This window comes from Ranitomeya imitator, chromosome 3 (genome assembly GCF_032444005.1).
Source record: "Ranitomeya imitator isolate aRanImi1 chromosome 3, aRanImi1.pri, whole genome shotgun sequence".
Classification (NCBI taxonomy): domain Eukaryota; kingdom Metazoa; phylum Chordata; class Amphibia; order Anura; family Dendrobatidae; genus Ranitomeya; species Ranitomeya imitator.
In genome coordinates this window covers 779,476,216-779,490,377 of record NC_091284.1, presented here as the reverse complement: position 1 = coordinate 779,490,377, position 14,162 = coordinate 779,476,216, and the positions used below count along the sequence as shown (strand labels likewise).

Sequence of the window (14,162 nt, the reverse complement as noted above, 5' to 3'; positions counted from 1 at the left end):
GGTTGCCACACACTGTTGTTGGTATGTTGGCCCATTCCTCCATGCAGATCTCCTCTAGAGCAGTGATGTTTTTGGCTTTTCGCTTGGCAACACGGACTTTCAACTCCCTCCAAAGGTTTTCTATAGGGTTGAGATCTGGAGACTGGCTAGGCCACTCCAGAACCTTGAAATGCTTCTTACGAAGCCACTCCTTCGTTGCCCTGGCGGTGTGCTTTGGATCATTGTCATGTTGAAAGACCCAGCCACGTTTCATCTTCAATGCCCTTGCTGATGGAAGGAGGTTTGCATTCAAAATCTCACGATACATGGCCCCATTCATTCTTTCATGTACCCGGATCAGTCGTCCTGGCGCCTTTGCAGAGAAACAGCCCCAAAGCATGATGTTTCCACCACCATGCTTTACAGTAGGCATGGTGTTTGATGGATGCAACTCGGTATTCTTTTTCCTCCAAACACGACAAGTTGTGTTTCTACCAAACAGTTCCAGTTTGGTTTCATCAGACCATAGGACATTCTCCCAAAACTCCTCTGGATCATCCAAATGCTCTCTAGCAAACTTCAGACGGGCCCGGACATGTACTGGCTTAAGCAGTGGGACACGTCTGGCACTGCAGGATCTGAGTCCATGGTGGCGTAGTGTGTTACTTATGGTAGGCCTTGTTACATTGGTCCCAGCTCTCTGCAGTTCATTCACTAGGTCCCCCCACGTGGTTCTGGGATTTTTGCTCACCGTTCTTGTGATCATTCTGACCCCACGGGGTGGGATTTTGCGTGGAGCCCCAGATCGAGGGAGATTATCAGTGGTCTTGTATGTCTTCCATTTTCTAATTATTGCTCCCACTGTTGATTTCTTCACTCCAAGCTGGTTGGCTATTGCAGATTCAGTCTTCCCAGCCTGGTGCAGGGCTACAATTTTGTTTCTGGTGTCCTTTGACAGCTCTTTGGTCTTCACCATAGTGGAGTTTGGAGTCAGACTGTTTGAGGGTGTGCACAGGTGTCTTTTTATACTGATAACAAGTTTAAACAGGTGCCATTACTACAGGTAATGAGTGGAGGAAAGAGGAGACTCTTAAAGAAGAAGTTACAGGTCTGTGAGAGCCAGAAATCTTGATTGTTTGTTTCTGACCAAATACTTATTTTCCACCATAATATGCAAATAAAATGTTAAAAAAACAGACAATGTGATTTTCTGGATTTTTTTTTTCTCAGTTTGTCTCCCATAGTTGAGGTCTACCTATGATGTAAATTACAGACGCCTCTCATCTTTTTAAGTGGTGGAACTTGCACTATTGCTGACTGACTACTTTTTTGCCCCACTGTATGTACACAGTGACTGCACCAGCAGAATAGTGAGTGCAGCTCTGGGGTATAATACAGGATGTAACTCCCGGATCAGTAATGTATGTACACAGTGACTGCACCAGCAGAATAGTGAGTGCAGCTCTGGGGTATAATACAGGATGTAACTCCCGGATCAGTACTGTAATGTATGTACACAGTGACTGCACCAGCAGAATAGTGAGTACAGCTCTGGAGTATACTACAGGATGTAACTCCGGATCAGTAATGTATGTACACAGTGACTGCACCAGCAGAATAGTGAGTGCAGCTCTGGAGTGTAATACAGGATGTACAGGTCCTTCTCAAAAAATTAGCATATAGTGTTAAATTTCATTATTTACCATAATGTAATGATTACAATTAAACTTTCATATATTATAGATTCATTATCCACCAACTGAAATTTGTCAGGTCTTTTATTGTTTTAATACTGATGATTTTGGCATACAACTCCTGATAACCCAAAAAACCTGTCTCAATAAATTAGCATATCAAGAAAAGGTTCTCTAAACGACCTATTACCCTAATCTTCTGAATCAACTAATTAACTCTAAACACATGCAAAAGATACCTGAGGCTTTTATAAACTCCCTGCCTGGTTCATTACTCAAAACCCCCATCATGGGTAAGACTAGCGACCTGACAGATGTCAAGAAGGCCATCATTGACACCCTCAAGCAAGAGGGTAAGACCCAGAAAGAAATTTCTCAACAAATAGGCTGTTCCCAGAGTGCTGTATCAAGGCACCTCAATGGTAAGTCTGTTGGAAGGAAACAATGTGGCAGAAAACGCTGTACAACGAGAAGAGGAGACCGGACCCTGAGGAAGATTGTGGAGAAGGACCGATTCCAGACCTTGGGGAACCTGAGGAAGCAGTGGACTGAGTCTGGTGTGGAAACATCCAGAGCCACCGTGCACAGGCGTGTGCAGGAAATGGGCTACAGGTGCCGCATTCCCCAGGTAAAGCCACTTTTGAACCATAAACAGCGGCAGAGGCGCCTGACCTGGGCTACAGAGAAGCAGCACTGGACTGTTGCTAAGTGGTCCCAAGTACTTTTTTCTGATGAAAGCAAATTTTGCATGTCATTCGGAAATCAAGGTGCCAGAGTCTGGAGGAAGACTGGGGAGAAGGAAATGCCAAAATGCCTGAAGTCCAGTGTCAAGTACCCACAGTCAGTGATGGTGTGGGGTGCCATGTCAGCTGCTGGTGTTGGTCCACTGTGTTTCATCAAGGGCAGGGTCAATGCAGCTAGCGATCAGGAGATTTTGGAGCACTTCATGCTTCCATCGGCTGAAATGCTTTATGGAGATGAAGATTTCATTTTTCAGCACGACCTGGCACCTGCTCACAGTGCCAAAACCACTGGTAAATGGTTTACTGACCATGGTATTACTGTGCTCAATTGGCCTGCCAACTCTCCTGACCTGAACCCCATAGAGAATCTGTGGGATATTGTGAAGAGAAAGTTGAGAGACGCAAGACCCAACACTCTGGATGAGCTTAAGGCCGCTATTGAAGCATCCTGGGCCTCCATAACCTCTCAGCAGTGTCACAGGCTGATTGCCTCCATGCCACGCCGCATTGAAGCAGTCATTTCTGCCAAAGGATTCCCGACCAAGTATTGAGTGCATAACTGAACATTATTATTTGATGTTTTTTTTGTTTGTTATTAAAAAACACTTTGATTGGATGGGTGAAATATGCTAATTTATTGAGACAGGTTTTTTGGGTTATCAGGAGTTGTATGCCAAAATCATCAGTATTAAAACAATAAAAGACGTGACAAATTTCAGTTGGTGGATAATGAATCTATAATACATGAAAGTTTAATTGTAATCATTACATTATGGTAAATAATGAAATTTAACACTATATGCTAATTTTTTGAGAAGGACCTGTATCTCAGGATCAGTAATGTAATGTATGTACACAGTGACTGCACCAGCAGAATAGTGAGTGCAGCTCTGGAGGATAAGTAATGTATGTAGGCACAGAATCTCCCTGCTGTTGCCTGTAGGTGTCTGTACACACTGATGCTGTTACTTTTCTCCTCCATCTTCACCCTCCGTCCTGTCTCCTCTCCCATCAGACTCTCCATCTGGCCGGGGTTTTCCACCTCCATCCTCCAGTATGAGTCCAGCATCATGTTGAGCATTGATGTCAGCCATAAAGTCCTCAGGAACGAGACTGTACACGACATCATGACCAGGCTGTTCTCGTATGGCGCTCAGAGGTTCCAGGATGCCTGCTGCAAGGACCTGATCGGACAGATCGTCCTCACCAAGTAAGAGCCGCCATGTGCCTCGTACTCGCCGCTCTGTGGGCAGCGGCGCCTCTAGAAGGAAACTGATTAAATTAAAAATATAAAATAAATAAATAAATTGGTTTGACCATTTGAGTCCTTAGATTTTTTTTCCCTTCCATGCAGCGGTGTGAGGCTTTGATTTTTGTGTGGCGAGCTGTAGTTTTTGTTGATGCCACTGAGGTACATACAATAATATGTGAAGAAACCATTGTATTTTTAGGAAACTTGGGTCGACTAAAAATCAGCAGTTCTGCCATTTCCTTTTACTTTACAGCGCTAAATCATTTAATATTTTTTTTTATTCCTCCTTTTGTTACTGGTGTGATGATACTAAATATGCTCTTATTTTTTTATTTTTTTTAAATGCTTTATTTTTTACATAGGAAAAAGATAGATTTTTTTTTTTTTTTTTTTTTTTTTTAGAATACCGTATATACTCGAGTATAAGCCGAGATTTTCAGCCCAAATTTTAGGGCTGAAAGTGCCCCCCTCGGCTTATACTCGAGTCACGGTAGCAGTGGGGTCGGCAGGTGAGGGGCTGAGGGCGCTGGGGTATACTTACCTAGTCCCAGCGATCCTCGCGCTGTCCCTGCCGTCCCACGGGCTTCGGCGCTGCAGCTTCTTCCTCTCTTCAGCGGTCACGTGGGACCGCTCATTACAGAAATGAATAAGCGGCTCCACCTCCCATAGGGGCGGAGCCGCTTATTCATTTCTCTAATCAGCGGTGCCGGTGACCGCTGATAGAGAAAGAAGCTGCAGCGCCGAAGACCAGGCAGAGGGACAGCGCGAGGATCGCCAGGACTAGGTGAGTATGTTATATTCACCTGTCCTCGTTCCAGCCGCCGGGCGCCGATCCATCTTCCCGGCCGGCGCCTCCATCTTCCCGGCGTCTGCGCTCTCTGACTGATCAGGCAGAGGGTGCGATGACGCATATAGTGTGCGCGGCGCCCTCTGCCTGATCAGTCAGAGCAGAGACGCCGAGAAGATGGAGGCGCCGGAACGAGACGCTGGGAGCTGCAATCAAGGGAGGTGAGTATGTTTTTTTTTTTCTTTTTATTGCAGCAGTAGCAGCGGCAGCACAGATTAATGTGGAGCATCTATGGGGCACAGTGAACGGTGCAGAGCACCGTATAAGGCACAGCTAGGGGGCACAATGAACGGTGCAGAGCACCGTATAAGGCACAGCTAGGGGGCACAATGAACGGTGCAGAGCACCGTATAAGGCACAGCTAGGGGGCACAATGAACGGTGCAGAGCACCGTATAAGGCACAGCTAGGGGGCACAATGAACGGTGCAGAGCACCGTATAAGGCACAGCTAGGGGGCACAATGAACGGTGCAGAGCACCGTATAAGGCACAGCTAGGGGGCACAGTGAACGGTGCAGAGCACCGTATAAGGCACAGCTAGGGGGCACAGTGAACGGTGCAGAGCACCGTATAAGGCACAGCTAGGGGGCACAGTGAACGGTGCAGAGCACCGTATAAGGCACAGCTAGGGGGCACAGTGAACGGTGCAGAGCACCGTATATGGCACAGCTAGGGGGCACAATGAACGGTGCAGAGAACTGTATATGGCACAGCAATGGGGCACAATGAACGGAGCAGAGCACCGTATATGGGCACAGATATGGGGCACAATGAACGGTGCAGAGCACTGTATATGGCACAGCAATGGGGCACAATGAACGGTGCAGAGCACCGTATATGGCACAGCTATGGGGCACAATGAACGGTGCAGAGCACTATATGGGGCACAGCTATGGGGAAATAATGAACGGTGTAGAGCACTATATGGCACAGCTATGGGGAAATAATGATCTATTTTTATTTTTGAAATTCACCGGTAAATGCTGCATTTCCACCCTAGGCTTATACTCGAGTCAATAAGTTTTCCCAGTTTTTTGTGGCAAAATTAGGGGGGTCGGCTTATACTCGGGTCGGCTTATACTCGAGTATATACGGTATTTGTAATTTATGTACTAATAATTTTTTTTTCTATACTTTTTTACTGCTTTTTGTGCAGGTACAACAATAAAACCTACCGTATAGACGAGATCGCCTGGAACATGACTCCAGCGTCCACCTTCAAGAAGGCAGACGGAAGCGAGATCAGCTTTGTGGACTACTATAAAAATGTAAGACCTGCTGGGATTAATGAGAGCTGGGAGCCTTGAGTGCGAAACCTCTGGAAAAGTGTTGTTTTTTTTTTTATTTCTTTGTTAAATACGTTTGAGAGAAAAAAACTCTTTAAAAAAAAAAAAACCTTGGATTGTCCACAACTCATATTGATGATTTATACTTGGAGTTGGTGGACACCTGACACCAACAACAATTCGCTGTTATCATCTCCCGTTGCGACTGTGTACAAAGGAAGATTTTGGGTACTTGCCGTAAAATCTGTTTCTCGGAACCTTCATTGGAGGACACAGGAAACCCTGAGTGTAAGCTGCTGACACTATGCAGAATAAAGCTTACTCCTCCCCAGCAGTATATACCCACCAGCTGGAGGGAGAGAACCAACCAGTTTATGAGAAAGCAGTGGGAAAGTAGATTACCCTTAATTGAACCAACAATGGCTCCTACAGGGAGCGGGTGCTGTTTCCCCCAATGATGGCTCAGAGAAAGATTTTACGGAAAGTACCCAAAATTTTCTTTTGTCTATTGCTTCATTGGGGACACCGTAACCCATAGGACATCATAAAGCAGTCCTTAGTGTGACAAGAGACAGGTACTCAAAAAATGTAAGGCCGGGCCACTGCTGCAGGAGGGACCTCCCTAATCCAGATTGCCGATACATAAAGAATAGACGAGAACCGTGTAGCACTAGGAGAAGGTGTGGACTGAAGATGAGGAAGCGACCTAACAATCCATAAAGCTCCAACTGTTATGATCCTACTAGATGGTGGCCCGATTCTAACGTATTGGGTTTCTCTATCGCCTTTCATTGGGGGACACAGGAACCATGGGTGTATGCTGCTGCCACTAGGAGGCTGACACTATGCAAATAAAAAAGTTAGCTCCTCCTCTGCAGTGTACACCCCACTGACAGGAAGTAGGATATTCAGTTTAGCTTAGTGTCAGTAGGAGGTGGACACGGGTCTTTGATTAGACCCTTATCTACCTCAATGTGCGTCGTTTCTTTTCAGATTTTTCCGGAGGGATACAGGGTGAGCAGTCACACCTGTAGTCCCACAATGCGGACTATGAGTACGGCGTGTACTGCCATCCCGTATCCTCATAGATCCCTCTCCAGGACCAAGATCCTAGCACACAAGCGTGCTTAGAAGTCCGGTCCTGCATCCGTCCCCCACCCACTCGCCCACCAGAGCCTGTCGGTTGGAGGAGACGAGGACGTCCAGCTCCACGGACGTCTGATATCTTCACGAGGTTAGTAACGGACGGCGTGGGATGTTTAGGTGAGTATTCCCTTCCCACCAACCCCCCCTAACCTTCGGTCTCTCTTCAAAGACAGTCATGGGGGGTCCCTGATTGCCTCGGCGATCGTTGGACGTCTCTTTATTGGAAAGTTTTCCACACTGCGGCACATTTTTGCTCTGTGCGGCGCCCTGTAGGCAACCGCGCTGCCTTTTCTGCGGCTGCACTTTCCCCCTGACGTGGCGGTTTGCGCTGCTGCTGTGCCGCTTCTACATGCTTGGCGGCCGCACCTTTACAGGCAGCGGCACTGCCTTGTCTGCGGCCGTACCTTTGTCCCATGCAGCGCAGCCCCTACAGGCAGCCGTGCCGTTTTTCTCCGGCGGCCGCACAGTGTTCTCCGGCGGCCGCACAGTGTTCTCCGGCGGCCGTACAGGGTTCTCCAGCGGCCGCACAGTGTTCTCCGGCGGCCGCACCGTTTTCCGGTCCTGTGGCCCTCTCAGGCTATCCCCTTCATCGGGGCCGCAGTGCCCTCCCTGTCACTTTTCTGGCGACGCCGGCACCGCTCCCCCCTGCGGCCGCCCTGTGGGCTTCGGCGCCGCGATCCCCTTTCCGGCGGCGGCGGCCTCTAATTTAGGTCCCGGCTTCAGCCGGGGCCTACTTCGGCGCCGCGTCCCGACTATACCGTTTCTCCCTGCGGTCCTGGCAGGCTGCCGCGCTGCTCTGCGGTGCACTGTTCCGGGGCCGCAGTCTCTTTTCCAGCGGCACCGGCCTCTAATTTAGGTCCCGGCTTCCGCCGGGGCCTACTTCCGGTACCGCGCTCCTCCACTTCCGCTTTCTTCGGACAAACTTCGCCCTGCAATCTCCGCCCACCGGCGCCATCTGGGCTGTCTCCGCCCCTTCCTCCACGTCGCTGCTGAGCACAGGGCAGGAGATTCCAACGTGCCCGCATTTTCCCTGGAGGCACAGCACATCATCTGCGCGGATTGCACCAGAGGCCGCAGGGCAGCAGCTCCATCTTTCTGTTCCACTGCTGTTCTTCAGGCCTGCAGTAAGTTCCGGACAAGAGTGCCCCAGATGTGTCTACCTGTTCTCCTAGGGGCTATCGTTCCTGAGGAGCATCTTCCATGCCGTGCAGCCTTCCATCTGGACACCGCAGCTCCTGCCGTGAGTACCTCTGCACCGCAGTTTGACTCAAACCCCTAATCTTCTGACATTTCCCTCAGGGGCCCGTTCGGTCTAATTTTAAGGGAGGTCGCTCCCGGCCTCCTACCTTTTCCTGTGTCTTATTGAAACACTTTCAGGGTTCGCCTTGTAACCACAAGCTCCCCTCAGGCAGGCCTGCAGCAACCCACATCTTGTCCCCCCCCCTGCTGCTCCGCCTCAGAGCGAAGTCCCCACCCCAGGCTGGGCCTCCCCTCTGTCTCTATCAGTAGCGGATCTCACACGGGTGTCCCAGACCCTTGTGTCTGTGCTCGATCGGCTGCCCCTGCAGCCTTCCGTAGTAGCCAGCGGGTCGCAAGAAGCTCTGTCCGAGTCTTCCAATACAGGCCGCGAAAGATTCAGACGGGAACGCCAGTCTGAGTTCTCTTCTCGGTCCATCTTGCCACATGGTCCTTCTCTGTGGTCGAGTTCCCCCTTATTCCCCCCCCCCCCAGAGTCAGGCGAGGCTTTCTCTGATGTGCCTTCGGAGGATAATTTGGGGCCAGAGTCGAACCATATCTTAACATGAGGTATATGGTTCAAAGCCTCCATTGGAGCGTCCAATCTGACCTGTGGCAACAAAGATTCCTCTACGAAACCCGCAGATCAGGCGGTTTCGTTTAGACGGTCTAAACTACCTCCCAAGGGATTCGCTCCTCATCCTGAATCGAGCTTCTGGCCAGAGAAAGAGCGAATTCGACTAGATGTTCTCAAAGAGGAAAGCGTCTTGGAGTCTCATATCTCTTTCCTCCGGATCTCATCGCCAACCGGAATGAGAGGCGATGGAGAATGACCTCTCCCCCTGTGGATCCGCCGGCTGTCCGGTAGGGCGACTCTGACAGATTCCATCGATAGGATCATGGAATCCTTTGTGAATTCGGCTCTCGAACCTGCCGCATGATCCCTATGCCCGGTTTTCGCTTGCACTTGGGTTTCGAAGTCGGTATCCGAAGGGGCTAAAACCACTCCGTTGGGGCATTCAAGCCGGAGCTCCACCAGACTGGCTGGCGGAAGTTACCACCCAGATTACTCACGCCGGGGAATAATTTGTTCTCTGGACGTCGCATCTTCTGCCGCTGAGACACCCAGTAATGTTGTTGCCAGCCGTCGTTCTGTTTGGCTCAAGAGTCATCAAAGAAGTCCCTTACGAGCCTGCCTTTTTCAAGGATCACGTCTTTTCGGTTCCAAGCTGGACCAAATTATTAAGGACGCCACTGGCGGCACCAGTTCTCGGCAACTTTGGTCCTTTTCGGCCTTTTTTTCGTCGTTTCGCGGCATCAGATTCCTTTTCGCAACAGAGGCCACAGGCACGTTAAGAGAAGAAGGTATTCTTCGACTCACTCCTTCCTGGCGTTCCCGCTACTCCTAAGGTGGATTCTCCAGGTCCAGGACTGGAAGTTCCACCTAGGCATGACCCACGACTAGACTCTAGCCCGTTTCTCCTGTTCCTCAGGGACGTCTGGGTCTCCTCAGTAGAGGACGCATTGGCCAGGGCACTTGTATCCTTTAGATACAAAATCTTCATTTCACGGCCCTGGGATCGTTTTTTTTTTTTTTTTGAATCCCAACCTCCAAGAGACCCCGCTCTAGTCCCGGGTTTCTTTACAGCCATTGTTTCCCTCCTTAGATCCGGGGTAATCGTTCCCGTCCCAGAACAGGAACGGTTCAACGGTTCACAGGCTTCTCTTCGAATCTTTTTGTACTGACACAGGACGACAAGGTTCGTCCCAGTCCGGATCTCAACTTGCTGAACAGGAGGTTTCGTCGGAGACACTTCAGGATGATATTCCCTCGTTCAGTAATCACTTCCATGGAGGCTCAGGAATTTCGGTTTCAGGCTCCCGAAAGTCTATCCATCTTTCCTGACACTCTAGCCGTTGCGGGTGGCTCGTCAACAGGAAGAAGTTCCGTCTTGTTCAGCGCCTCGTATCTCCGGGCATGTTCTTCGACACTTGTCGGACCAGAGTCTTCCTTCTCGAAGACAGGATATCCCTCCTTTGTCAGGAAGTTCGCTTGCTCCAGGATTTTCGGCTCCCCTCCTTTCCGATGGGCCTTAAAGGTCCTAAGGAGGTTGCTTGCAACATCGGAAGCAATTTTCCCTTCGCCTGTTTCATTCAAGACTTCTTCAGCAGGCTATTCTATCACAAGGGGACAGGTCTGTCTTCTCCCTGCATCGTCCGATCCGGCTTTCTCCCGGGTCAAACGGTTCCTCGACTGGTGGCCGAGGTCACTTCTCTTATCCCAGAGTAGATCCTTCACAGCATATCCTTCCTTTCAGGTCCCTGGCAGGTGGTGACGACGGACGCCAGCCCGCTCGGCGGAGGCGCGGGGCTTTGTCACCTGTTCTTTTCAGGGTTGTTGGTCGGCGCAGGAGTCCTCTTTGCCGATCAATGTCCTCGAGTTCCGGATCATCTTTCTGTCTTTCCTTCACTGGGTAAGGATTTTCAGCAGCCTGCCAATTTGAATCCAGACAGACAATGACACAGCAGTGGCATATGTCTACCACCAGGGGTGGACTCTGCATTCTCTGGCCTCGACCGAGATTCCAGGATCCTCCTTTGGACAGAGGCAACGGTCCTGGTGAGCTCCGCAGTGCATGTCCCCGGCGCGGACATTTAGGCCGCCGACTTCCTCGGCCGCGAGGGCCTTGTGGCAGGGGACTGGTACTTCAGGAGGTTTCCTATCGGATTACTCTTCAATGGGGGACTCCAGATGTGGACCTCATGGTGTCCCGATTGAATAGGAAGGTCCCTCGGGTCGGCCCAAGGTCCCGCGATCCTCTCACAGTGGTGTTGATACTCTGGCCATTCCTTGGTTGCAGTTCGTGCTCCCCTATCGGTTCCCACCCCTTTCCCTTGCTTTCCAAGCTGTCGAAAAAGATCAAGGCGGGATGGGTGCCGGTCATTCTGATCGTCCCGGATTGGCCCAGGAGGTCTTGGTTTGCGGACATCGTCAATCTTCTCACGGACACCCCTGGTGCCTTTCAAACAGACCCGATCTGCTTTCTCAGGGTCCGATCTGCCACCCGAATTATCGGTCGCTCAGTTTAACGGCGTGGCTGTGGACTCCACAGTTCTAAGAGCGTCCGGTCTTTCGGCCCGGATGGGTCATGCTATAATCCAGGCTAGGAAGCCTTCGTCTTCTTCCAGGATCTACTATCGTACCTGGAAGGCTTACTTTCCTTGATGCGAGTCCAACCGCTTTTCACCTATGTCCTTTCCCTGCCTTCCATTTGATTTTCCTTCAGGCAGGACTGGATTCGGGCTTCGCTCTCAGTTCCATAAAGGGCCAGGTTCCTGCGCTCTTCTTCCCTTTAAGAAGACGTTATCTTCTCAGCCACAGGTTAAGACCTTCCTTCAAGGAGTAGCCCACGCTGTCCCTCCGTACAGGGCCTCTGTGGATTCATGGGATTTAAAGGTTGTGCTGGTTGTTCTTAGGGGTTCCCCCCTTTTGAGCCTCTGAGGGAGATTTTCCCTATCAGTTCTATCTCGGAAGGTGGCTTTTCTCAGGTCCATCTCTTCGATCTGCCGCGTTTTTGAGTTGGCGGCCATTTCTTGCCGACCTCCTTTCTTGTTTTTCCACCAGGACAAGGTGGTCCCAGGCCTCCGCCTTCCTTCCTTTCACGAGGTGGTTTTCATCTTTCCACCTCAACAAGCACATCGTTCTACCTTCCTTTTGTCCAGCTCCGACTCATCCTCTGGAGCGATCGTTGTACAGGCTGGACCCCGTCAGGGCAGTGAGGATCTCCCTGGCTAGCACGGCCGCTTTCCGAAAGATGGATTCTCTTTTTGCCATCCCTGATGGCGTGCGTAGAGGCCTGCCGGCTTCCAAGGCGACTATTGCTCGCTCGATCAGAACGGCAATTTTGGAAGCTTACCGGGTCAAGAAAAGAGTGCCCCCTCCTGAGATAAAGGTTCACTCTACCCGGGCAGTTGGCGCTTCCAGTGCGGTACGTCACAGGGCTTTCGCCGACGGCTTTGTGAAGCGGCAACCTGGTCTTCCATCCACACGTTTCGCCGGACTACGGCGGACTCAAGCCTGGGCAGAAGGATCCTGCAGGCGGCAGTGGTGAGTTCTCGGACTTGATGGAAGTCTGTTTTTCCCACCCCAGGGACTGCTTAGGGACGTTCCATGGTTTCTGTGTCCCCCAATGAAAGGCGATAGAGAAAACATGATTTTTGGTTGCTTACCGTAAAATCTGTTTCTCGGAGCCTTCATTGGGGGACACGGCACCCTCCCAAGTTGAACAGCTCTGTTTACTGTTTACGTTTGAGTTCTTTGAACACTCTTTGAGTGCTTGAAACTGTTAATCTATGGAGCGCCGTGGAATTTGTTGGCGCTATGTAGATAAAGTTTATTATTATTGTTTTTATTATTCTTTCTCTTTTACACGTTGCTTCTCCTACTGCTTTCTCACTAACTGAATATCCTACTTCCTGTCGGTGGGGTGTACACTGCAGAGGAGGAGCTAACTTTTTTATTTGCATAGTGGCAGCCTCCTAGTGGCAGCAGCATACACCCATGGTTTCTGTGTCCCCCAATGAAGGCTCCGAGAAACAGATTTTACGGTAAGCAACCAAAAATCCTGTTATTCTAGAATTTGTAGGTAGTATACAGCACAGGCTATGTAGTATATTGCACATTGACGTAGTATATAACACAACAGACGTATATAACATAGTTACGTAGTATGTAACACAGCGTACGTAGTATGTAACACAGCGTACGTAGTATGTAACACAGCGTACGTAGTATATTGGTCAGCCACATAGTATCAGTCACGTTGTATATTGCAGTCACGTTGTATATTGCCCAGCTACATAGTATATAGCACAGAGATGTAGTATGTAACAGAGCCCACGCAGTATGTAACACAGCCCACGTAGCATATAGCAATGTGGGCACTATATGCGTAGTTAAAAAAAACTTAAAATAAAAAATAAACATATACTCACTTTCCGAAGGCCCCTTGAAGTCCTGGCGCCTGTGTGCGGTGCACGCGGCAGCTTCCGGTCCCAGGGTTGGTATGAGCGCAGGACCTGTGATGACGTTGCGTTCACATGACCGTGACGTCATGTCAGGTCCTTCTCGCATAGCATCCTTGGCATCGGAACCTGCCGCTTGCACCGCCGAGGACAGCGCCACATCGGAGGGTGAGAATAACCTTTTTTTTTTTTTTTTTTTTTTATTACTATTTGTAACATTAGATGTTTTTGCTATTGATACAGCATCAATAGTAAAAAGTTGGGGACACAGGGTTAATAGCAGCGTTAACGGAGTGCGTTACCCTCGGCATAATGCGGTCCATTACCGCTGGCATTAACCCTGTGTGAGCAGTGACTGGAGGGGAGTATGGAGCGGGCGCCGAGCACTGACTGTAGGGGAGTAGGGAGGGACTAATCGGACTGTCCGTCGCTGATTGGTCGCGGCAGCTATGACAGGCAGCTGGCGAGACCAATCAGCGACATGGGATTTCCGTGACGACAGAAAGACAGACGGAAGTACCCATTAGACAATTATATATATATATATATATATATATATATATATATATATATATATATATATATATATATATATATATATATATATATATATTATTTATAGAAGTGGAATAGGTCTTTACCTCACTCGGTTCCTGGCAAGATCCTGATTGAAAATAGGCCACTCCAGAGGATGGGAGGAAAGAAGTATGAAATGCCTAGAGAAGGAAGGGAGGTAACTGCCTTACAAGGAAGGAGTGCAACCAGGCTCAGGAACCCTTGCAACCGGACATATAACCCCCTGGCGGGAAAATGGTGGACACCTTGCTATGATTTAGTTAAACACCCTGGTTGGAGAGACCAGCGGCCTACTAGGCTGCTCCTTCAGTGTCCTGACGCAAACTAAGGGGCTGAGAAATCTGGAGGATGAAGAAGGGCCCATGGGAAGGGCAGGAC

The 14,162-nt window shown here is 49.7% G+C and overlaps 1 protein-coding gene across 1 annotated transcript in view; it reads left to right on the top strand.

Annotated features, from left to right (window-relative positions):
- LOC138671168 (piwi-like protein 1) overlaps positions 1-14,162 on the top strand; it is a 119,521-nt gene that overhangs the window by 26,605 nt on the left and 78,754 nt on the right. The window contains exons 8-9 of the mRNA XM_069759115.1: positions 3,432-3,626; positions 5,672-5,783. Coding sequence (XP_069615216.1) covers positions 3,432-3,626; positions 5,672-5,783 — 307 coding nt within the window. The remainder of the gene's footprint in view (positions 1-3,431; positions 3,627-5,671; positions 5,784-14,162) is intronic.